The sequence below is a fragment of the Sorex araneus genome, chromosome X (genome assembly GCF_027595985.1).
Source record: "Sorex araneus isolate mSorAra2 chromosome X, mSorAra2.pri, whole genome shotgun sequence".
Lineage (NCBI taxonomy): Eukaryota > Metazoa > Chordata > Mammalia > Eulipotyphla > Soricidae > Sorex > Sorex araneus.
The window spans coordinates 346,517,140-346,542,227 of NC_073313.1; the positions used below are offsets into that span (position 1 = coordinate 346,517,140).

Here is a 25,088-nt window from a genome sequence, read left to right on the forward strand (position 1 = left end):
AACCTCACCTATCTACAGCACCAGACCCAGAGACGCTCCTGCAGAAACAAAAGGCCAAGAAAGCAATTTCAAAGACCCCCACCACTCCCAAAGCCCCCTGGTAACCTCCTTAGCAAGGGACTTTTACCTAGGTAGAAGCCCCACATGGAGGCAGGTTGGAAAAACACTATAAAGGCCACCTTGGAAAGGAGCGCATATGCTGCCAAAGCCCACGGCTGCTTGCACCCTGTGGTCGAGCACATATGTCGCAGGCATTAGAGATGTGTGCTTTTTCCTTTTTTTTTGAGGGGGGGTCACACCCGGAGATGCTCAGGGGTTACTCCCGTCTCTGCACTCAGAAATTACCTCTGGTGGTGCTCAGGGGACCATATGGGATGCTGGGAATCGAATCCGGGTCGGCCGCGTGCAAGGCAAATGCCCTACCCGCTGTGCTATCACTCCAGCCCCGAGATGTGTACTTCTATGCTTCCCTGTCTAACGCAGGGATGTGTGTAGGGGCTCTCTCCGCCCTTGGAGAAGCCCGGGTTCTCTCTCGAGCATGCTACTCTCCACTCTCTCCCACTTTCCCTCCTTCCCTTCAAATCCTCCAAATAAAATCTATTTACTTCACTGCTTGTCTACTCCTGAAATTCCTTTCTGGGAGGCGAGACAAGAACCCAGTAACCCTGGGTCCCGGATGGCAGAGGCAGATGGGGAGAAAGTGACTCTTTCTCTTCCCCGCTTCATGTACGTCAGCCGTGGGGCCCACTGACACCACTGCCTCCTTCCACTGTCCCCCGCACCCCCATGGAGACATTTTCTTCTGTATTTCCCTTTAAAATATAGGGAGGCAGGGACGAAAAATAAATGGCAGGTGTTCCTGAGGCCTCTCTTCTCAGCCCTCCCCTCTCGCCAGGTGAGATGCTCAGTGAGTCGCCTTTACACCCGACTGGGGATGCTCCACCCAGAACCCACCCTCCTGGTCAGCAGCCTACAATGGGTCGTGAAGTGCCTCCCAGTAATTTTCTGCCCTCCTCCCACCTGACCTACATGGCCAGGCTGCCTCGCTCCTCAGCCGATGCTGTGCCCTGCGGACCACCGAGCTATCACAGCATCCTACGCAACAGCAGGACCCAAACGGAGACCTCAAGGCTCACGACACAGAGCATGTATGTCAGCAGCTGCCAGGCTGAGGAGGGCGGAGGGACAAGGCTGGCGGACACTGAAGGGCTCAGAGCTGGGGCATCCCACACATTCAAAGGAGCTTTTCAAAATTTTGATTTTGATCCCCATTTTCTTGCTGCCACCCCTCCCAGGATTCCTCTGTGTGTGTGTATGTGTGTGTGTGTGTGTGTGAGAGAGATCCTTTAATACCTGCTCCTCATTTCAAGATGCTTCAAAGTGTTCTTTGAGAGCCAGAGGTTTACAATGTAGATCTGAATAATAGCTGCAAGAAACCAATGTGGGCAGTAGGCCAAATGTGAACAATTTAATTTGACACTCCACTCGCTCACTCACTGGTTTGTTTAAACATTTATTGAGCACTTTTCAATGTGCCAGGCATGGTGCAAGGCGCTGGGTATAACAATGATTAAGACACAGTCTCTCAAGGAGCTCACAGTCTAATGGTAAACTACTGAGTAAACCGAGGCACAGAGTGGTAAATGACTTACCCAATGAGGTAGAGAGAGCCAGGGCAATGCGGGACTAGAGCTGGAGAGAGGGCCGGGGAAGTAAAAGAAACCTCATTCGAAAAGCAAAGGCTGCATACAGAAACATCATTACAAAATCTGCTCGCAAAAAGGTAAAAATAGCTTCCATTTTCCACCGTGACTGAATCCACGTCTTTCAGTGAATGAAGTCGGTTACCTGACGACATCTCTGTATCTGCCCCCTTGAGGCAGGCCACCAGTCTGCTCGGAAACAGAACTGCAGAGAGCCTGGAATCTAATCTAAGCACTGGGAACCCTCCTGATTTAGCCCATGGACGCTGAAAGTATAGCGCATCTAGGACACTTCTACATGTAGAAGTCTCGGGGGGAAAATTCTCCTCTAACCCTCCTGCAGAGGATTCTAATAAGTTATAGATACCACAGAAATTAGAGAATTTCTTACTCTCCTTATATACATTATTTTGGCTATACAATGGTGAAGCTTCATTTAGATGTCTCTTAAGCAATCTACACATTATACAGATATATACAAAGACATCACAGCGAGCTGCACGTGTTCAGCCACCACCACAGTCACGGACGGCAGGCAGGAGCCTGTATAAGGCAATTTCTTTTGTGATAATGACACATGATCTTCGAGGGAAAGGGTCAAGTCCAAGAAGAACCGTCTACTTTAGTGATACTCCGTGATGCAGTCATTTCAGCAGGCTAAAGGTCCGGCTCCCGGACAGAAAGCAGTGAACAGGCACGAGAGAGTTTGTTTCCAAATGCGGGAACCATAATTACCACGTCATCTAAGCAGCGGGCCACTCAAAGATGCCACTGGCTCCAACGCTGCGACGGAGAATGCAGAAACGGCACGGCTGAGTTATTGCTCCTAGAATGAAATCTGACGCATAATTCATCCACTCGGGGCATCCAAAGGAAACCCAAGGCAGGAACTCTGAACTGTGATCAGGTGCTCACTTCAAGCAACTCCTCACCTGGCTGTGAAGGATTTTCCTCTGGAAAGAAAAATAAAATAATGAGAGAAATTCTCCTTAAGTGGGGGCTTGAGAAGCAGATATAAAAAAAAAACACGTTTCAAGTGCTCAAAAAAAAAAAAAAGACCCCTGGTTGAGAAGCATATTCTCATTTTCAGTGGTTTGAGGCTAATGTTTTAAGCCTCATGATGAAACTGGACTCAAGAGACCTAGCAAGAACACAGCTCCGAGACAACAGCCCGCCTTCCCTTGCCCACGCAGAGGTCAGAGCCAGCCAAGCTAAACCTCATTCCCACTGACAGCAAGATGACATTGTAAGAAACATTGTAAACTGTAATGCAGAGTACCTGGATTTAAATTTTTTTGTGTTTGAGCCACATCCAGCAGTGCCCAGGTCTTATTCCTGGCAGTGCTCAAGGGGCCAGGTGGGATGCTGGGTATGGACCCGGACTGGCCACATGCCAGGCAAGCACCCTACCTGCTGTACAACTGCTCCAGCCCACGTACCTTAATTAAAAACAACAACAAAAAAAATCTCTTGTTCTCCTGGCCAGAACAGTAATAAAAATAGTAATATTAAAAATGAGTAAAAGTAGCACTGTCGTCCCATTGTTCATTGATTTGCTTAAGCGGGCGCCAGTAATGTCTCCACTGTGAGAGTTGTTGAGTAAAAGTATGTATCATAAATATGTACAATATATTTTATGTATATCATTAGAGGGCTGGAGTGATAGCACAGTGGCAGGGTGTTTGCCTTGCATGCAGCCGACCCGGGTTCGACTCCTCCGCCCCTCTCAGAGAACCCGGCAAGCTACCAAGAGTATCTCACCCGCACGGCAGAGCCTGGCAAGCTACCCATGGTGTATTCAATATGCCAAAGCCAGTAACAACAAGTCTCAAAATGAAGACATTACTGGTGCCCGCTTGAGCAAATTGATGAGCAACGGGATGACAGTGATATCATTAGAATCTTAACACTTTCCTAATACAAATTTGGCACGTTTACCTTTATCAGGCTGCTCTGGGTGTCTGCTTTCAGAAGAGGAGGCCTTCACACCTTCAGATGTTTTATTATTTGAGTGATCCTGCTCCACTTCACATAAATAAACATCAATAGGTCCCTTGGTGCTCCTTATATGCACTGTAATAGAGTCCTAGCAGAAACACATGAAACATCAAGATGCAAGATTTCATTGACTATTGGCTTCTTTTCACTTACTAGCACTCTGCATGTTCCGGGGACATTTCTGAACATTCAAGCTCCGGGAGCTTTCTGTGTTTCACATATTTTCGAGATGCATGTTCTTAGCTTTAGTCACAGTGAACCACCAGACAGGGCAGAGTTCAAACAGCGAGTGGGTCAGCAAAGGCTCCAGAGCCATTGCAGGGACACCGTGCACTCACAAGCCCATCTCTGTCTACTCAAGGGGTGATCTCCTCAAGAAAACTGTACACAGGAGTCAGAAAAACAGTGTTCTGGTGACAGAGAAATCCAGAGGACTCAAGAGGTCCCAGGGATCAGGGGCCCGGCGCTAAATGAAGGGGCTACTCTTCAGATTGAGAAAGAGATAAAGAGGATGAGAGCAAGACAAAATATATTTTGTGATTAAAAACAGAAAAAAGAATTCAGAATCGCATATAAGATAACTAACTACGAGAATTTACATTCTTTGGCTTTTACTTTGAATTAATCAAAACACTTTCCCCAAAGGTATCAGGGGAATTGGGTGCTTCTATTGAGAACTGTAACGCTATAGTAAAAAGAAATTCCTCTGCTGGGGCCAGACACAGTACATAGTGGGAACGGCATTTTGCCCTGCTCGAGGCTCTCCGGGGTTCAAGCCCAGGGACCCCACACAGTCCCCAAGCAGAGCCGGGAGCAAGCCCTGAGCATCCCCAGGGTGGCTCAAAAACCAAAGCAAAATTCCAACATTATTTTCACTGAGAATGGGTTCATTATCTTTTTCTAATTGCCGTTAGAACAATTTTATGCCCCAGTTCCTAGATGCCAGGACAGGTACACTTTGAACAGTAACACTCCAACACCCACATATCCCAACACAAGACAACAAGCCATGTGCTGCTCAGAACTGGCAAAGTTGCCGGCTTCTTCAAAACCCACTAACCTTGGGGTTGGCAAACATCTCATGGAGAGTGAGAGAGGGTAAATCCTTCTGGCCGTGCAGGCCATACCAGCTCTGTCCCTACACAACGCTACCACTGAAGAAAAGCAGCAGCCGTGGTGACACGGCTCCGAGCCACCAAGAACCAGTCGCAGGAACTCAGGAGGCCAGATGTGACCCCCAGATCAGCCCTCCCGCCTCTGCATGAGCCCCGGGTCTCTGTGGAATCAGGACCCCCCAGGTGCAGCGAGCTCAGGTCTCCCTGCCACGGCTCTGCTCCTCCACTGCTGAGCAAAGGCCCTGTGGGCGCAACGCAGGTGGGCTTTTGAAGTGGGTCTCTGAGGGAAGTCTGGAGCCATGCGCAAAGGCCATCAGTCTGACAGCTGAACTCTCCAAACACAGATTAAGGGAAAAATCCCCAAGCCTATCAGTCATGATAGGACTGTCGGGTCCCAAAGTAAGGGTGAATCGAAAGATTAAGAGCGATTAAAAAAAAGACTTAATCAAACTCCAATCTTGGAAATATCACTAGAAGTCACAATTTGAGTTTGACTGGAATATTTGAGTGCAAGTGAGAAGCCAAACAGGCTGTTCCTGGATCGATTCACAGTATCAGTCAATGAATTAATCAATTCATTCACAATACTAATGGCCAAGCAGACCGAGTCCTCACTGGGGTGACAGCAAGGCGGCGGCGAGAATGCTCACTCTTCGTCCTCAGCAGGCAAACCCGTCCCAGGAAGGCAAGCCCAAGGCACACTCCACTGTGCACAGGTGGGCCTGCCGGCCAGGGCGCCCCACTGGGGGGGTCCTGCGGCACCACCTCCCCGAGCACCATAGGCCTGAGCACTGCTGGGGAGATGGGCGGGGGGCTCTCCCACGCCCAAAGGATTCTTTTCCATTTCTAACACAGTTCTGCTTTCCATTTTAAAAGTAGAGCTCGGTGTTATAGCTGACTGACTCCTCAAGTGTAGTCATGAGTTAACTACTTAAAGAGTCGTAAATGAGCCCAGACCTTACTTTTCAGATTTTAAGACAGGCCAATTCTTGGTGACTCCATTAAGAAATACAATAGTACTACGGTTGGGGCCGGAGCAATAGCACGGCGGGTAGGGCGTCTGCCTTGCACGCGGCCAACCCGGGTTCAATTCCCGGCATCCCATATGGTCCCTGAGCACCGCCAGGAGTAACTCCTGAGTGCAGAGTCAGGAGTAACCCCTGTGCATTGCTGGTATGACCCAAAAAGAAAAAAAAAAAAAAGTACTACAGTTAAGAAGATACTGATGTCAAACCATCTGAGTGTGAATTCTGGGGCTTTTACTGTGAGAATCACTGTATCACTGTCATCCCGTTGTTAGTCGATTTACTCGAGCGGGCACCAGTAATGTCTCTATTACACTCAGCCCTGAGTTTTTAGCAGCATCTCCTTACTCGTCTTTCCCAACGACTGGAGGTTCTTTCAGGGTCAGGGAAATGAGACCTATCGTTACTGTGAGAATAAAAACGTTAATTCATCTTTCTGTGCTGCAGGTTCCTCAACTATAAAAGGGTGAAGGTGAGTTCTCCTGGGGAGTTATGGGAGAGAAACTGGGACATTGGTGCTGGGAAATGTACACTGATAGAGGAATGGGTGCTGGGAACATTGTATGACTGAAACCCAATCATGAACAGCTCTATAAGGGACTATCTCATGGTGGTTCAATTAAAAAAAAAAAATTCTTCATTTGCTGAGTCGAGAACAAGTTAAAATGTACAAAGTGCCCTGAGTAGTACAGGTGCCTAATGAGTTAAGTTACAGCTACTGAAATGAGGCAGCGTGTAAGTGTTGGCCCCCCGACCTCCCAACCTTAAAAATACAGGGGTACCTGCGACACCCACCTCTCTGGGCGCTGGAACATCCAATCTGGTTTCTGCTGGCGCTTTCACTGCAATAACAATCTGCTCATGAAAAGCCTGAATACTGTGGATATCTTGATATGTCACATATGCTAGTGTAAAACTCAGTCAAGGAATTCTGATCATTAGCGGAGCAGTATTTTTAAAAATGGAAGACAGCTGACAGACCAGCGTCAGTTTCCATGGGATATGAAATCACTAGAAGTTCTTCCAGTAAACAGTATTTCATATGACGGTCTAATTTCATTAACCTTAAGGTTGATAAAGAAGTTTGTACTTGTAACTCACATAAATGATCAAACCCGGGTCAGTCTCGGGCAAGTCGAAGGCCCTTACCCCTGTACTGTCGCTCCGGCCCCATTTTATTTCCTTTCAACTGCCTGTGATTATGACAGTCCCTAGAGGAAGGCATCCACACAGTCAAACTCCTTCCTGTACCCCTCTTCTCTACCGATGCGCAGACCTGACTACAGGAAAAAAGCTGGTCGAGGTTTTGGTGAGAACATCCTACAACAAAAGACGGACACAATTCTGTAAACTAGAAGCAACTGAGAAAATACATTTTTTCAGCAGTTCCATTTCTGTCATATATCATGGAGTATTCCCTTATTCAAAATTAGTTTTTCATTTCACTACCTAAATATTTTACGTATTCCCTGGCATTGCACGAAATGTTATCAATTATACCACTTACTGAGTTTATCCAGAATTACGGTGTGGGGGTGGTGGGGTTGTTGTGCTACATGGATGCTCCTGACAGAGGCCAGACAGCTTCTGACTGAGAAGCACTGCTTTAGAGACCCCGCTTTAGAGACCCCCTCTGGACAAACACCTGCAGAGTAAGCTGCAGCTCACTGAACTTCAGGTACGTGGGCGACATTAACACAGACTAGAAAGGCAGTTATCAGAACTTTAAATGTGAGTGTTAACTTTGGTATTGTACTGTTGTACTCAGGTGGCTGAATCCTAATAACCACCAAAGATAAAGGACGTATCAATTGTGTATGTTCATCTTTAACCTTTTTTTTTTTGCTTTTTGGGTCACACCCAGCGATGCTCAGGGCTGACTCCTGGCTCTGCACTCAGGAATCACTCCTGGCGGTGCTCAGGGGACCATATGGGATGCTGGGAATTGAACCCGGGTCGGCCACGTGCAAGGCAAATGCCCTACCCGCCGTACTATCACTCCAGCCCCCAGTTGAACTTCTAATAGGCCAAATTTTGTATCTTTAAGGGGGGGGTGGGTAGGGAATGATAGGACAACAGACAGGAAAACCAAGAGTTTGGGTCACACCCACCAGTGCTCAGGGGCTACTCCCACCTCTGTGCTCAGGGAACAATAGGATTCTGGGAATCAAGCAGAGCTGGCTGCACACAAGGCAAGTATCTTAGCCCTGTACTAATTCTCCAGCCCAAATTCTGGACCTTAAGTAAATAAATCCCCAGGCTGACTTTACTATTTAAAGTAACCTGTCAGGAAGAAGAAAACGTCTTTAAAGGGTAAAGGATATCTTTCATTTTCTTTGTCATCCGTTAGCTCAAACAACTGCTGAGCACAGTCTTTAATCAAGTCATCCAGAGCGTCCTCCATCGCCGACAAGTCAGAAAGCTCTTCCTGTAGCTTCTTTTGCTGGGGCACTGCTCCAAAACTGTTCAGGTCGGACCCTCTTCAGAAGAAAAGTATTCAAAGATCAGCATCAGTAGCAAGGAAATGACAGCATAGTACAAGTCAGGTTACAAGAAAGTTCTTTCTTGTAACTTCCTCTCATCATCATCATTAGCACCATCATCATCATCATCATCCTTCCTGGACACAAAGTGCTTATGCCCCCATTCAGTTATAAAAGCACATTATCCTTCCAGGAAGGTAGAAGCAGAGAGACTTTTATGAAGTGTAACAACTGAGCAAGAGTCACTGCTTCATCTGAGTTCCAGCTGACTTACAAAGCTTTTGATCAAGAGTAATTTTTACCTATGAAAAACAAGGCATTACCTACATGATAGTTTCACTGCTAAAATTGAGCATTTCCCCTATTGTACACAATCTACCTGAATACATTACGTTTGTTATTCTTAAAAGATCAATTTGCTGTAATTATTCTTGTCCCCCCAATATAAAGACCCGAGCAAAAACTAATCTGAAAGCCATTATCTTCCATCTTTATGGAAGAGAAAAGGTTGTAACCCTTTAATGCGAATGATCTGAATGGAATTTAGTCTCTAACGTATTGTTTTAGCGTCATTTATTGAACACAGTAAATGTAATTTCCACCTATATTCCTGTGCTATTAAGCAGATGACCTCCTTGAAGAATGCCTCACCTAAACTGCTTAGACACTTTTATAATCTTCGGGGGTTTTTAAATTTTTTTTCCTATTTAGGCCATGTATGGCAATACCCAGGGGTTACTCCTGGCTTTCCACTCAGAAATTACTCCTGATGGTGCTGGAAGGACCATTTGGGACACTGGGGATCAAACCCGGGTTGGCCACATGCAAGGCAGTATTGTGGCTTTGGCCTCATAATCTTTATTGGTAGTAGGCTTTTCGTTCTCCTAGAGCTGTTTCTCACTGACCCCACATGCTGGTTTATTTTAACACCCCTCTTATGCAGGCACCCCCTGCTCCCATGTGTCTGTATCATATATACATCTATACATCTATATCATATATACATCTGTATCATGTATACATCTATATCATAAAGTCCTCCTTCAAAAAAAAAAAAAATCCTCCTTCATGGGACATTTCCCTCATGACATACTAAGTCTTCAGCAACTGCCTAGACGCTGCCCTCCCCTACATTCAGGGTTGTGAGGTGAGCAGGACCCTCTGCTGAACTGCACCGTAGTCAGCTGGGAACCTGATGAGGATGTACAGTCCGGTTTGCCCTCAGAATCGCTGACTGTACTTCCTGAGCTGGAAGGCCCCGGAGTGTGTATTATACTGTCATTCTCTGCAAGAACTACTGCCTTAACTTATCTGATTTCACCAAATAACAAGAATCAACTGGGCTGAAGGAAAGAAAGACCTTTATAAAAACGCCTATCGATCAGATAGTCTCTTCTTATGCGCCTGGAAAGAAAAATTTAAAATCCTAACTCCAGGCCATAAAGATGATACGGAAGCTAAGGAACCTGCCTTGCCTGTGGCCCACCCGTTTGATCCCCCACGCCCTGTCAGGGGTCACTCCTGAGTGCAGAGGCCCCGGGCACTATTGGCTGTTGCCCCCCCCAACCCCCCCCAGTCACTACTGAATATAATATCCTACGCCTATGACTCTAATCTCATCCTAAGAGGAAGATCTGAGTACATGAATATTGATATAGTTTTGGATAATGCAAGAAAATCTTACAGGAATGCTAGTAAGATGCCACATTTTACCATGTTTTATAGTCAAAACATCAAGCTGAAGTATGGCTTTGTCACTTTGTTTAGGGAAAGAATAATGTCATGAAAACCTGAAACGACTCACATCCATCGGATATGATTCTTGGACTTCTTTTCGACCAGCTCTATGCCGTCCAAGACGTTGGTGATGTCATACACTCTTCGCTTTCGCACCCCCAGCTTGGTCGCCACCTTGTTTAGGTCGAGAATGCCCCCAGGGGCAGATCTGACGAGATCCATGAATTTCCGAGTTAAATAGACCAGCGACACATCAAAACGAGGTCTCTTCACTTTAAGAGCTTCTGAGAAATAAAAACATGCATTTGTAAAATTTTAATACTTCTTTCCTGAATCATGAGAAGATAACTTACTTCTTGACTAGGAAGCATAAATAGCAGAAAGAATTCTACAGTAATAAACTAGAGCTGAATGTTATGAACTACATTTTTCAAAATGTATAAAAAGACATTATCCTATCCCAGATTAACAGGGCTTTAGACTTAAAGAATGAAAGAAAACTTAAAATACATTTCCACCAAACAGGTGACACTTTGGAAGTCTACATCTCAGTAGGTGTCAAGGGATGAGTTTGCCTTGGTATCCACATCAAAGGACAGAATTAACAAGTGGTTTAAAAAAATTAATTCCTTATTTGGCCTGAATAAAGAAATTCAGAAAGCAACGACAGACACTTGGTCTTTTTTTCCTGCTTACGTCATACTTGGACATGGGTACATGGGCCACTCCTGGAGTGCTCTGGGGACCATATAGTGCTAGGAATTGAACCTGGGGCTTCACACATGCAAGGCAAGTGACACATGCAAGATATGTGCGCTTATCACTAACCCACATCCTGGTCTGGACAAAGTAAACTTTTTCTAAAAGGTGGATAAGGTTTCCAGAGAGTAACTCTGGTGATGGAAGTTTTGCAAAGTGTTTCTGGGTTTGTCATACATTCTTTATCTGCAGCTACACACAAGATCAGTATGCATAATCTTGAAAAATAAAAATAAGAATGTATCATTTTGTAACATGCTGTTTTTACTCAATATTGTAAACATCCTGATTTGTTAAAACAAAAAAGCACTTCAACATATTTTAAATAACTGCAGAGAACATTTAACGTGTCCCCATATTGCACAGAGAATCCCCAACTTTATTATTTTGCACATTTCAATTAATCTGCAAAATAATTGCAATTATTTTGCATTCTTTTTTTTTATTATTTGTTTCTATTTTTGTACCATACCCAGCGGTGCTCAGGAATCACTCCTGACGGTACACGGGAGACCATCTAACACAGATGGAAGCCAGACCGGCCGTGTGCAAGGCAAGCATCCTACCTAGTGTATGATGGCTCTGGTCCCTTCCTAAAGTTTTGGGTCCATCTCTATTTCTTTTAAATAAAGTCCAAAATGTAGAATTGCTGAGTAAACAGCTATTTTTTTTTTTTTTTTTTTGCTTTTTGGGTCACACCCAGCGATGCTCAGGGGTTACTCCTGGCTTTGCACTCAGGAATTACTCCTGGCGGTGCTTGGGGGACCATATGGGATGCCGGGGATCGAACCCGGGTCGGCCGCGTGCAAGGCAAACGCCCTACCCGCTGTGCTATCGCTCCGGCCCGTAAACAGCTATTTTTAAGGTCTACATATATGCACTGCTGAGTCTGTGTCCTAAGTTGTGAACCCTATCAATTATACAAATGTAGGAGGGACTCTTCTCATGCACATTTGGGGGTGGGGTCTCTCTAATGTGATCAATAAAATCATTCTATGGTTAGGTGTGTCAAGAAAATAATTTTCACAAATAACATAGCTGTCCTTCTGGGAGATGTGTATCATTTCTTTTACTTTCTACTCCCACGGCACACTACCCTTCACAGGCTCCAGAACATTCCACCCCACCTCCATTCAGAAATGCCCTGATCAAGAGCCTCTATGATGCCACTCTCAGCACAAAGACGGTGGCGCCTCCAAGAACAGAAGTTTAGAATTCATGACTTAAATGTCCTCCCTGGTGAGACTATGCCTACGCCTATGATAATTGTCAATCGGGTTTGGTAGGAATTAACTTTTCTCTTCATTGGAAGCAGAGAAAAGTGGACTTGTAAGCCCATGGACAAATCCAGCCATGTCATATTATCCTTTTATGGAAACATGTACATCATGATGCTGTCGGGAGGGGTACAAGCAAGATTTAAAAAGCGATGCTCACAGTGCCCGGAGGCAGGTCCTCCAGGCTGCTGGAGAAGATGAAGGTTTGCCACCCCCCATGGGGCGGGAGGGGCTGGGATGGGAGCAGGCAGGGGACGCAGCCCAGAAGCAGGGACAGGAAGACGCTCTCTCCCTCCGACGGAGGGGAGGGCCCGAAACCAGCTCAAACACGGAACAGCAGCTGAGAGCCTGGCAAAGCGTGCAGCTGGAACGCACAGCGACCACCATGTGGGAATGCTCCAGGGGTGGGGGTGGTCGAGGGGCTGCAGAGTGCAACAAACACCCGCTCCCGGGCATCATCTTCCTACCGCCCCAGGGAGAGGCTTACAGATTTAATACAAATAAGCCAAAGAGATGAGAAGACAGTATTCTCTATTAGTACCAGAGCACTTCCTTAAGAGTTTATGATGGAGTGATTTGTGTAATTCTTTTGGGAATTTCTGTTTGCTCCCCATCTTGAGGAGTGAAGGAGGAGGAAGCTGGTCTATATCCGGTGGAGCCCAGGGTTCATCAGTCCTGGCAGGACTTTGGGGACCATAAGCAGTGCTGGGTTCAAACCCCGGTAGGCTGTCTGCAAGGCAAGTGCCCTCCCCGCGGCACATTATCTCAGTCTCTATCATATTTCATGTCTACCTTCAAGGTTACGATCATCCACGCAACGAGCTTATCACAGAGCCAGGCATCACACGGGCCCCAGAAGTGGTGAGATATCATCATAAGTCACGGAAAAAGACTGCAGGGGTAGAACTGACTGCACTTGGTGACCAACTATGCAGAGGCAGAGGCAAAAACTAAGGAGCTGGTATCAGGGATGAGGGCTGGAGAGACGGCTCCGCGGGGTGCAGCCCAGGCCCGCACTCCAGGGCGCCTGCTTCTGATTCCCGGCACTGCATGGACCTCTGAGCACAGAGCCAGGGGCAGCCCTGGAGCACTGCTGGGTGTGGCCCGCCAACAAAAGACAAAAATGACAACAACGAAAGAGTTGTGTGTGGAAATCTAGGCACTATCTATTCATTGAGATTCGGACGCAATTAAGGGGAAATTAGGGAGGATGCCATTTCTCAGAACCTCTGGGTGAATTAAGAAGCAGAGTAAGGGCCAGAGCGATAGTACAGCGAGAAGGGCGTTCGCCTCGCACGCTGCCGGCCTGAGTTCGATCCCTGGCATCCCATGTGGTCCCCCAGGCAATACCAGGATTGGTTCCTGAGTGCAGAGCCAGGAGTAACCCCTGAGCATCGCTGGGTATGGCCCCCAAAGCTTTTACAAACAGCAACAAAAAGCCGCCAGAGTAACTGGGAACCCATGTCGAGCCCCATGTCAGGGGTGGAAGGACAAGGGCTTCGAGGAAGCCAGAGGGCAGAGGGCTGTCCTGCTATCTGCCGCCGTGTCTGCGATGCTGCTACAGCAGCACGGGCCGCTTCCACAGAACTCTGAGAAAACAGCCCTTCGCGCCGTCTCACTTTTCAAACATTTCCGAAGCAACTGAGAATAAAGTGGCATTTGTGCACACTCTGCGGCCCACCCCCTCGGGAGTCTCCGCTGTAATTCTGAAATACATTTCAATGTAACAACTAGTAGATTTTAAGTTTCTTGTCAGCTAATGTGCATTTCTGGCAAATTGTTTAAATCACAAAGCTCAAACTACAAAAATCTAAAGCCTACTCACAAATCAACTTACTTCTCATGGACACATATTGCACATTATCTTCTAAATTAATTCTTATTTTTGATGGCTGAAAAAAAAAGAAGATATAGAAATTTTAGTAATTTAAAATCAATAATGCAAAGGAACAGCACTTTACTGATAAGGTAGTGTCTCCCTTCTGTTTGGGTGATGATTTGGGTACAGGGAAAAACCGGCACACTTTGAAGATTTTTGCAGATTGGGTTCCAGACCATGGGAATGAAGTTAGCATTGTAAAACAAGTTTTGTGATTAAACTTGTTTTCAAACGCATATAAAATCTATGTTTCAACTACAATGTAGAGGGCTATGGACCTAGGTTAGTATATGCATGCTTTGCATGAATGAGACCTGGATTCAATTCCTTGTACCACAAAAACAAAAGAAAAAAAAATTCAAATACCTATCTGCAATGTGTTCTGTGTGCTATACAGCATTATGTCAAGATTTTTTTCTTAAAGGGGCTGGAGCAATAGCACAGCGGGTAGGGCGTTTGCCTTGCACGCGGCCGACCCGGGTTCTATTCCCAGCATCCCATATGGTCCCCTGAGCACCGCCAGGGGTAATTCCTGAGCCAGGAGCAACCCCTGTGCATCGCCGGGTGTGACCCAAAAAGCAAAAAAAAATAAATAAATAAATAATAAAAAATAAAATGATGCCCATAACTTAAATTTAAAAGCTTTGTTGCTTAAAAAAAAAAAATGAAAAACACTGGAAAAATAGCAGCAGTGAGTTAAGTCTTGACTTAACTCAAGACAGCCACAAACCTTCATTCTCGCAAAAGGACTCTAAGGCACAGAAAGCTAAGAGCATCAGAAAAGGCTTGCCTTCGTAGCTACTCTAGCTAAAACTGCAGCTGATAATGCTAAAACTTAACGTTCCAAAACTATGTGGACTCTCAGAAGTATGAGCAGTAGGGAAAGAGAGAAGAAAAGCACCAGGAGGAGGAGAATGGGGACAGTGGAGACTATGCAGACATTAGGGTACTGGCTGAGGCACTGAAGATGAAAGAGATCAGGTCGCTGTCACCAACCCTGGGTGCTCAGGAGAGGCACCAAAAGCAGCAATTCCAGTGCCAATGGCTCACCATTTCAGTGTTTCAGAAGCTCTGAATGTTCCGTAACCTGGCAGTTAACCTGTGTAGCACCGAGGAACTGAGTTTATAAACAAGAAAAATAAAGCTTTAAAGAAACCCAGGCAAGCCGCAGCCCCTGGTTAGCCCCGTGCACGGGATGATGTGTATGTAACACCAGGTGCAGCCGCCAAGGTCAGCTCCTGCTCACAGGGGACGAAACGAGACGCCCACCTTGGCTGTAATGAAACGGACACGGGAACTCCAAAACCGACACTCAGCGGGACTGTGGTCGCCCAGAGAAAAGTGCAGGGAAGGGGACAGCTGTGCCCGGGGGGCACGTCAGCGGCTGCCTGCATCTGTGGGGCCTCAAGCAGGGAGGGCAAAGGCAGGGTTTCCTGGGGCAGGAAGGAAAGGAAACGGAGGCGTGAAATAAGAAAGGAATTGCCGCACCCCTGCGATCGAGGCGGAACGGGCAGACTCCCTCCAGCCCGCAGAGGGCACGCCAGCCCTGAGAGGGAAACAGAGGCCCCAACAAGCAGGTCGCATGAGGCGGGGCCTTTATGCCACCGCAGCAGAGACTCGCCAAAGAATGTGACACAGTCGGGCTCTCAGTTCAGACTCAAGAGGACAGCAGCAACAAGGCCAAGGCTGGAGGGGAAGGCAAGGACAGGGGCACAGCTCAGCGGCTGTTCCACGGCACTCGGGGCCCTCCTCATCCCCGACGGGATGATCGCATCCACCAGCAGGCGCCTCTGATCCGGAACAATTCCACGCACACAGAGCGCTGCTAGATGGAAAACCAGAGACCTGCCGGGGCGTGCAGACCAGCCCCGGGGAGGGCTGTCCTGGGAGCCGGGCTGTGCGGGCCGCAGCCAGGCCCTCTGAGTACTGCTGACAAGGGGGACTGGCACCCGTGTACCCAGCAGCGAAACACTGAAGGGCAGACGGGCCCAACCAACTGTCACTGCTATTTTTACATGCAAGCCTTCTGCTATGGGTCTCTCGGGGTGAGGTTAAGAGTCTATCAGAGCAAAATACCCAAACGGAAAACAGACCCACCCTCGTCACTCTGGTCTGTGCACGCACACACTCCCTGAATCTAAGGTCTGCTGTCGCGCGCCCTGTGAATCTGGCCCTCGGACCGGCTGCCCCTGCAGCCCAAACAAGCGTGCACTCCGGGCGTGACTAGGGCAGAGCACACAGAGGCAGGCGAGAGGGAGACGCCTGATCCTGCTCTGCAGTAGCTTCCATGGTACTCAACAGTTGCCGTCACCATGACCGTTACCCCCCACACACGCCAAAGGGCGCCTGTTCTGGTCTATGTGCTCGCACGCCCTCCTTACCTAGACTGCTGTTCCCCGGCTGGGTGGCACAGGGAAAACACCTCAACTGAGCCTAACGGGACAGAAACTATGACTTCCCCTCACAGTTTCACGACAAACGCAGCTGCAGCACCCGCTGATGATTCTCCATCTGGGTCCAGCACCTTCCAACAGCCCCCACCTAATTTTGTCCATCCAAATGGGCAAACACTCCTTCATCTCGGAGGCACCAAGAACTGTCGTCACCCCTCAGGGACATCCTTGTACCAAACCACAGCGGCCGACCCTTCTGCAGAATTCCAGGGACAGCACGGTCATCGCCCCATCTTCAAAAGGGTCCTTACTGGGCTCAAGGCCACCAACGGTACCTCTCTATCCCTCTCTGAACCCCGGGTTCAGTGAGGGGCGCGGAGAGCGTCCCTCCACACAGGAAGAGGAGAGGGCAGTGGGGAAGAGGCCTTCGGGATTCCCACCCGTAACAAGCAGTGACATTTCCAGGCCACTGTGAAGCATGAGCAGTTCTGTGAATTTCTAAGTCCTACAGAAGAATCTATTACTGTTTCTCTTTCTGAACCAGATGTCAAGATTTTTTTTTAAATGATGCCCAAACCTTAATTGTAAAAAGCTTTGTTGCTTTAAAAAAAAAAAAGAAAAACTACGCTGAGCTGCAGGAAAAATAGCAGCAAGGAGTGACTTAACTCAAGGCGGCCACAATCTTCATTCTGTAAGAAAGTGCACAGACCTTTGTCCAGGATGCCGAGCATGTACACTGAACCGTACTACTTCTGCAAGTTACACAGGGCGTTTAGGCTCTTGCTCAACCCAGATTTGACCGCCAGCACTATTTAGGATCCTCAGAGCCCTACCAGGAGTGACCTGAGCACAGAGCCAAGAGCACTGACCCCTGAGCAGAGCCAACCAAGAGCACTGGCCCTTGAGCACTGCTGGGTGTGGCCCCAAAACCAAACCCAAACAAACAAGAAACACCAGCGAGTTAAAAAAAAAAAAAAAAGGCAGAGGACTTCAACCGGTAATACCCAGAACCAGGGAGCAATGAGCATTTACAGATACAAGGGAGGGTGAAGAGGCCTCTGCCAAGCGAGCACGGCGGCGGGTGAGGAGAGCAAAGGGGAGCACTGGGTGCAGCTCCTGTCACCCAATAGTGTCAAGGAGGAAGGGGGTGGGGTAAAAACAAACACAGGGCACAGGGCACAATACACCTGGGGGTGTGTTCTGAGAGGAAAACGCAGTGACCTACTTAAAAGAAAAAGAAAGAAAAAAAGGGTAATGGGTGTCAAAGGGCTAATGTGTACCTGTCTGTGTGTGGAAGACTGAGGTCCAAGCCCCGGCATCACATGTTCTCCTGAGCACTGCCAGGAGCACCCCCCAGCAAGTGCCAGGTGAAGCCCAGGAGTGCGCGCGCGCGCATGCGCGCACACACATACACACACACACACACACACACACACACACACACACACACACACACACACACACACAACCCCCAAGAAACGTCAGCCCAGCATTGCATCCCTGAGACCAAGTACCCATCCCTGAGGGAGGCAGATGAAGCTCTTTCAGACAGAAAAAGGACTTGGTGCCCTTCTGGAAAATGACCCAAGTGATCAGCACAGCCCCCAGCTGCCTCAGCAGCTCCGAGCACTCCCGCAAGGCACACCCTGGGAAGCACAGCTCAGGCTCCCCACAGGAGCCCGATCACCTACGCTAAAAACTGCCACCTGTGTTCCACCCAGACACACCCCCAATGATGAACTCTGCTGCATGCACACCACCAGCAACCCAACCCTGAAGGGGACCTGCAGCCCTGGAGTGGTTCTGCGGGGCGTTCCCGGGGTCACTCTCAACACGACCACCACCTGATGACCAAACGCCTGCTCAAAAATGTCTACGACTGGGAGTAGAAGTCTGGTCTCCGAGGACCCCTGCCAGGGTTCCAGAGAGAGGGAAAGCCCGGACGAAGGGGTTCCTCGTCATGCCGAGCCAGCACGCAGCAACACCTGCCAGACGCAGCCCTGTGGCCAGCAGGCGATGGGACTGGAGGAAGCTGCCCACACAGCAGCGGCGGCGTCTGCTTGTTTCCTGTAGCTCCTAGTGGGAGCGTGAGAGAGGAAGGGGAGGAAAGGGCTGTTCGTGACAGAAGTCAGGACTTGAGTGGCTCCTGAAAGCGTCCGGCCTCCCCAGAGGCTAAAGGAAAGCAGCGACTCCAGTGAACAATCCAACCCAGTCGCAGGCACCGCTCAGGAGAAGGCGAGGGCGCTCGGGCACCGGCTCAGAAAGACCCAGACGCTCCAGAGCCTTCCCGGGTCCTGGCCCCCCACACCACGGCCCTGGGAAGGGACGAGGCGCAGGAGCCACACAGGATGCTCCAGGAGCATTGCTCACCACCTCAACGCGAGCCCGAGGCAGAGACGGCTCACCTGGAGGGAGCCTGGCGTCCAGAGCAGGGGCCTTCTGACCCCGGGCGCGCAGGCACAGAAGGATGGAAACCACGTTCTCCTGCCTCAGTTCCCCCTGGGTCGTGCTGGGCAGGTGCCTGCCCTCGGGTGTAGAAAGGCTGCAGGCGACGCCCCCACAAGGCTCTGGGGAACGGGGGGGGGGGGGGACCCACAAGCCTCAGAGGGGGCCCCGGCAGTTCTGCGGGGTACTTCAGCCCCAGAAACAGTACCAGCTGGCCCGAATGGGACAGAGGCCATTCAGATTAGCATTTTGGGCGGGAAGCAGGCTGCAAACAAGAACCGAGCTGACAGCATCTCTTGAAAAATAAAGAAGATTTAAGTAGAACCAGGGCCAGACAGATAGTACAGCAGGAAGGGCACTTGCTTTGCACGTGGCCAACCCAACTTTGGTCCCCAGCATCCCATGTGATCCCCCGAGCACTGTCAGTAGTGATCCCTGAGTGCAGAGCCAGGAGTAACCTCTGAGCATCGCTGAGTATGTGACACCTCCCCCCCGCCCCCAACAGAACCGGAGGTCAAAGTTGGGCACAGAATCAGTCTCAGTCTCCGTGGCCTAATCAAGACAGTCCCAGCACTTGAGAACTGCAGCTAACTCTCCATGACCCCCATTCTCCTCCTTTATGCTTATCTGATACCCATCCCATTATCGAAGGCTCCATATTTTGTGGGGACCTGGGGGTGGTCACAAATCATGACTTTTTAATCTCACAGGTCTAAAGATCTATGGTACTTAAACTTTTGTTTGCTTGTTTTTGTTTGCTTGTTTATAAAGAGAGTGGGTGTTCTGGGGACTAAAATGGTAAGCACTGCCTAACAAGTTAGCAACTTCTATTTTCAGAGGTCCCTCTTTGCCACAAATGCTTGTGTGAGGGAGTAACAGCCCTGTGAGAGCTTTTTAGAAAGTATGGTATTTTCTTTAAAATGACTTGCTTGATCCTCATTCAAATTTTCCTTATTTTCAAGGAGCATTGTAAGTTCTACCTCCAAGCAGTACTATTTTCCACCTTACCAGAACTACAATTTTCAAGTCATCTACCCATCAAACACTCAGCAAAATACATAATTACTCTTCATGCAGCAACGGTTAAAGAGTTCTAGTCATTAGCCAATTGTACAGATTGAAATAGATGTTTAAACCATTTGACAGAGAGGCAGCTCTTGCCTAGGTAAATAATAAATTTGGGTCAAATCTTGTGTGAGGGGAACTAAATGTGCAGGGGATGCAAAAATGAGACAGAACAATGTGCCTGGTGTCAAAGAGCCACGCGTTTTGCCAAACAGGTAAGTGCAGGGTGCTTGGGAAGTCAGGCCAGGGGAGTACCTAAGGCAGACCTGAGGGGTAGGAGTTTTCAGACAAGCTGGAGCACATACTTTGCACTGGGGAGTACCAGAATCGATCCTCATCCTCAACTGTGTAGAGCCCGACAGAATACTGGGTGTTGATCCTTCTAGATAAGCCTGAAGGACTTTTCATGTCAAAGGGCATGGTGAGAAAGACTTTCAGGCCATGATGGCTAGTCACTATGCAGGGAATACATGGAAATATCAGAGGCAAGACCAAGGAAGCAGGAAAACTGGTGAGGGAGACATGATCAATGATAGATGAATCAGAAAGGCAGGTGGCTGTTAGAAGTGACAAGCATTGCTGCTGAACAAATTAAATTAAGTTTAACTGGGGGGCAGGAGGGAATTGGTTTGGAAAAGCAAGCATGATGCCGTGGATGCAAGCGGGCAATTTGGTGGGTGAAAGAGCATTAAGACAGAAACAGCAAAGCAAGGGGCTGGAGACAGCACGGCAGGGAAGGTGCTTGCCTTGCACGCTGCAAAGCTGGGTTCAATCCCTGGCATAGTCCCTGATATAACACATGCAGTCCCCAGAGCCATGCTAGGAGTATACGCCCTGAGCACCCCTGAGCACCGCTGGGTGTGGCACCAAACCAAAACAAATCGGTGTTTACTAAAGCAAGAAGATCATTAATCCAGTTTTGGATGTCTGAGTTTGAAATCCAAGGAGAGGGGTGGCGTGGCAGAGGAAAAGTTCTGAGCCATATCTAGACAAAGACTGTGGTAGTTAGGGCATAAATGAAACCACAGACTCCAAGGATGTGCCTAACTTCGCATATTACCTGCCAAATTAAGTGGTTTTGCCACAGTGGAAATTCAGAGTTTTGGTCATATTCTCAAGAGCCTCCGGTCACACAGATCTGAGAGGGGTGAATGGCACCCAACATCAAGTACGTGGAAAGAGACTAACACTGGCATGTATGGGAAGAAAAGATGTTTGAAAAGGAACAAAGGGAGAGGCCAGATGAGTCTAAGCGATGTCAAAAAAGTCTCTGAAGCAGATCGGCCTGAGAAGAACAGAAGAAAAAAAGAGCCACTGGAATTGACAAGAGTTAGAGCTCAGAGGAGTTGTCTTCGCTGTCCTTAGAGATCTCCCAGCAGAGGGCAGAGGCTGTGGGAAGAGAGCAAGCCCACCAGACGGTGCCAGCAGTATTTTCAAGAAGTCTAGCCAGCTAGCAGTGATGGCAAAGAAGGTAAGAGATGCAGGGCTGGGAGCACTCTTCAAGATCCTTTTGGTTCAGAAGACAGGAATGGATCCAGCATATGGTTTAACTAGCCAAGATCAATCATTAGGAGCGTGAGGTTAAGCTCCAGGTTCTTTAAGTAACTAAGTTCTCAGGGCAAGTCACTTAACATCTCCAAAGTCTATCTTGGAAACCAGAAAGCAAGAATACTCTCTCAGGGCGACTCTGCCTGTCTGACAGAGACAAAGCTCGCGGGCTGTCAGTGAGGACCAAGTCCTCACGGAGACAAAGTTTAGTTCCCAGCTACAGTCCGCAAACTTAATAAGCACAGGGGGTAGGGCGGTGGCTTGCCTTGCACATGGCCCACGCAGGGTTCGATCCCCAGGCACTTCACATGGTCCCCCCAGCACGGCCTGGAGTGATCCCTGAGTACAGAGCCCGGGAAACAGAAATTGATCCAGGAAACAGAAATTGATCCGTGTCGGTTTCGGGTAGCAAACTAGATTCATCAGGGGGCTGAGAAACCGATTCCATCTAGAGCAGGGGACTGAGGCAACTCAACTTTCGCAGGAAGATGGGCCACAAGGAGCCATGTGGGTTGCGGCATGGGAAATGCAATCACAGGGTGGCAGGGTGCAGGGGAGGCAAGTGGCGGCAGGAAGGCGGGAGAATCCCGAGCACTGGGGCCGCTGCAGCACTCACGCTGCAGAGCCTGCACCGAGGGCGAGCCGGGGCGAGAAGGCACCGCGCGCTTCTCCTAATGCGACCGGGCAAGGCGTGCCTGCACCGGGATGGGGACCTGCACCGGGATGGGGACCTACACCAGGCCGGGGACCTGAACCAGGCCGGGTCCTGCACCAGGATGGGTGCCTGCGCCGGGCCGGCTGCCTGCAGAGGGACGTCTCCTGCACCGGGACGGCCACGTGCGCCAGGACAGCTCGTGCACCTGGACGGCCGCCAGCACCGGAAAGGCCGCGTGCACCGGGACAGCCGCACGTACCGGGACAACTAGTGCATGGGTACAGCTGCGTGCACCGGGACGGCCCCTTGTGCCGGGACAGCTCGTGCACCGGGAAGGCTCGTGCACCAGAACGACCGCCTGCATGCACGCCGGTGGGCCAGGCGTGGGCAGAGCGGACGGTGGGAGAGTTTGCAGCGCGCCAGAGCACCTCGGGCGGGGGGGAGAGGAGCGGACCGGAGTGGGGCGGGGAAGGGGCACGCGGGCGGGGGTGCTCACCAGCAGCCCCTCGACGTTGATGGGGTCTCGGCAGCGGCGGCGCACCGTCTCCTGCGCCGGGTCCACGAGCAGGCTGGGCAGTTTCCGCGCCGGCCGCTGCTGACTCATGCTGCCGCGTCCGTCGCCGCTGGCCCTCGCACCCCGCCGGCTCTCCCGCCTTCTCCCGCCCGCCCGGCTCGGGCACCGCCCCCGACCCGCCGCCGCCCGGGGCACACCCCGCCGCACACGGGGGCCCCCGCGCGGCCGCCTCCCGGGGGCGAGGCCTCGGGCAAGGCCGCCGGCGAACTCGGCCCGGCCCCACGACGCGGGCAGCGCGCGGGCGAGCGGGGCGAGCGCGCGGGGTCAGGGCGCCCGGCCCGCCATGTTCCCGCATGCGCAATGCCCCGCGCCCCGTGCGCATGCGCGTGCGCGTCTCGGGCTTCTCCCCCGCCCCCCCCCCCCACCACGCTGCCCGGCTCGGCCCGCGCCTGCGCGCCGCTGGGACGGCCAGGAGGGCGCCGAGCACCGAGCGGGCGGCGTGGGGCGAGGCAGCATGCAAGGCACTCGGACCCCAGCAAGGCGCGCGGAGACAGCCCGGAAAACTGCCTTGGGAATCCTGCTCCTGAACGCACAAACTATCTGGAGATTCTGAACAAAGGGTGGAAACTGATGCTAGAGCTCCCTGCATGCGTGCAGCCCGCTGCTGGTGCTTTGTACACACGTCCGTCGTCCGATCACTGGAATTGTTTACTTAGCCGTTTGTTTCTTGCTCTCCTTTTCCTTCCCCCCCCAAGTCGGCATTTGCCATGTTTGGCGCCCTGGCACGTGACATACAACTTTTCATATCAGTCTATCAAAACGGATAGACTCCGCCCCCTGCGCAGTTTACACATCAGTTTCATTGAATGAATAAATGATCTGCCTCTGCATGCTCTGTCAAGTATTTAGTAAGCATGGGAGATAAACGAATTTGGCACAGACTAGGTCTGACATTCCAGCAAAGGTAATAGATAAACAAGATATTTCTAACCGGAAGCCAAAATTGGATTTCCCAAGTCTTGGCTCTAGAGGACTTGAAGCAAGTTACTGCATGGCTCTGGACCTCGGTTTCCTTGTTTGTTAAGTGAAAATAATGTTGTGAGGATTAGATGAATTAAGGGATATAAATTACAGAGCCAGAGAGATATGGGGCTTAAGGTTTTTTCTTTGCACGTGACTGCCCCTGGTTCTATCCCCAGCACTACGTAAGATCCCCCAGGCACGGCCAGCATTTATTCCCAAGCACAGAGCCAGGAATAACCTCTGAGCACTGCCAGGTATGGCCCACAACCCAATCCCCAAATTTACGTGGACTATGGATTACTTAGAACAGGAACTAACCCGTGTCTGAAATAAAGGAAAAGGGGCAGAGGACAAGGCTCAAATGGAAGGGCGCACATGCATAGCACGAAAAGCATCTGGGTCCCGTCGCTGCATGGTTTGCTGCCCCACCTGCCCCACTCTCTATTCCCTGCTCACCCCCCAGTACTGCATGTAAGTCCCTATTTCTAAAACAGGTGGGGAGATGCCTAAACAGGCTGGAATGAAAGCTTAGCAGGTGGGAGCCCAGGTTTGCTTCCTAACACCTCCCATTCCCCTGAGCACTGCACGGAGCAATCCTCTCAGCACCAGGCTGGAATTAGGCTACAACCCTTTCCCACTCAGCACGCTGGGTGCTGCGCCAAGATAAAATAAAGTAAAAGGGCAGGGCCCAGGAGGTGGCTCGGAAGGCTGAAACATTTTCATCCCTGGTGTCACTTAGTCCTTCCCAAGCACTGCAGGGACTGGTGCCCTCTCAGTACCAAAAGGCAAGGTGCCCCCTTAAAAAATGCAATAGAGTATATAAGTGTAGGGCTTAGGGGGCAGTATCTAAGCCTCGATAGAACCAGGGGCTTCTACTCAGACTTGCATGGGATGAGCTAGGGGTGGGGAAGGGGAGCTGAAGTGTTTCTGGTTTCCCACTAAACTATAAACTGCTAAAGGGAGGAAGGCATTCTATAGGTGTGTGTCTCATGCAGCAAGCAGTGCACGGTAGGTCATGAGGGCTGAATAAATGTTTGCTGACTGAATGGCTTGAAAGCAAGGGTAATCTGGGGGAACATCTCTAAACGTTTAGATTTGGTTGCAGAATAATTTCCCAAAGCAGTTTAAAGATGCCTTTATCCAATAGGGTCCCCCAAATGGGAGGCAAGGCAAGTGCCTTAAGCCCTGTGGCCCCCCTGTACTATCTCTCTGGCCCCCAAGATCCTTTTCTTTAATGAAAAAATACATGGGTCACAGATGTGACTCAGCAGTAGAGCATTCCGTTTGTATATGTGAGGTCATGAGGTCAATCCCTGTCACAGCAAAAACTAAGTAATCAAAATTTCCCCTCCCCCTTTTGTTGCTGTTGTGATGGCTGAAGGGTGCACACTTGGTGCTCACACACACACTTGGCTGCAAAGCCTAGAGACTGCAGTGTTGGGGCCCCAGGGATCCCCAGTGGCAGAGCC

The 25,088-nt window shown here is 49.8% G+C and overlaps 1 protein-coding gene across 4 annotated transcripts; it reads right to left on the reverse strand.

Annotated features, from left to right (window-relative positions):
• Nucleotides 1-1,493: 1,493 nt before the first annotated feature.
• On the reverse strand, nucleotides 1,494-23,379 carry E2F6 (E2F transcription factor 6). Of its 4 annotated transcripts, none has more exons than XM_055123287.1 (7): nucleotides 22,579-22,815; nucleotides 13,935-13,989; nucleotides 10,129-10,342; nucleotides 8,165-8,321; nucleotides 6,637-6,750; nucleotides 3,642-3,789; nucleotides 1,494-2,656 (listed from the first exon to the last, which is right to left on the reverse strand). In XM_055123287.1, the coding sequence occupies exons 1-7, from the start codon at nucleotides 22,684-22,686 to the stop codon at nucleotides 2,607-2,609; spliced, it is 846 nt and encodes a 281-aa protein (XP_054979262.1). In that variant the 5' UTR covers nucleotides 22,687-22,815; the 3' UTR covers nucleotides 1,494-2,606. The 4 variants fall into 4 exon arrangements, with proteins under 4 accessions (XP_054979262.1, XP_054979261.1, XP_054979260.1 ...); XM_055123286.1 differs by having other exon boundaries at nucleotides 10,129-10,345; XM_055123285.1 differs by lacking the exon at nucleotides 13,935-13,989 and having other exon boundaries at nucleotides 22,579-23,379.
• Nucleotides 23,380-25,088: the final 1,709 nt, after the last annotated feature.

Coding starts and splice junctions, on each gene's coding strand:
- E2F6 (XM_055123285.1), bottom strand. CDS start 23,245: ATGCAGGGAGCTCTAGCATCAGTTTCCACCCTTTGTTCAGAATCTCCA. Junction 8,322..10,128: donor AAGAATCATATCCGATGGAT/GTGAGTCGTTTC, acceptor TTTCTTCTGAAG/AGGGTCCGACCTGAACAGTT. Junction 3,790..6,636: donor ATGTTCCAGCGCCCAGAGAG/GTGGGTGTCGCA, acceptor TGTTTCTGCTAG/GACTCTATTACAGTGCATAT.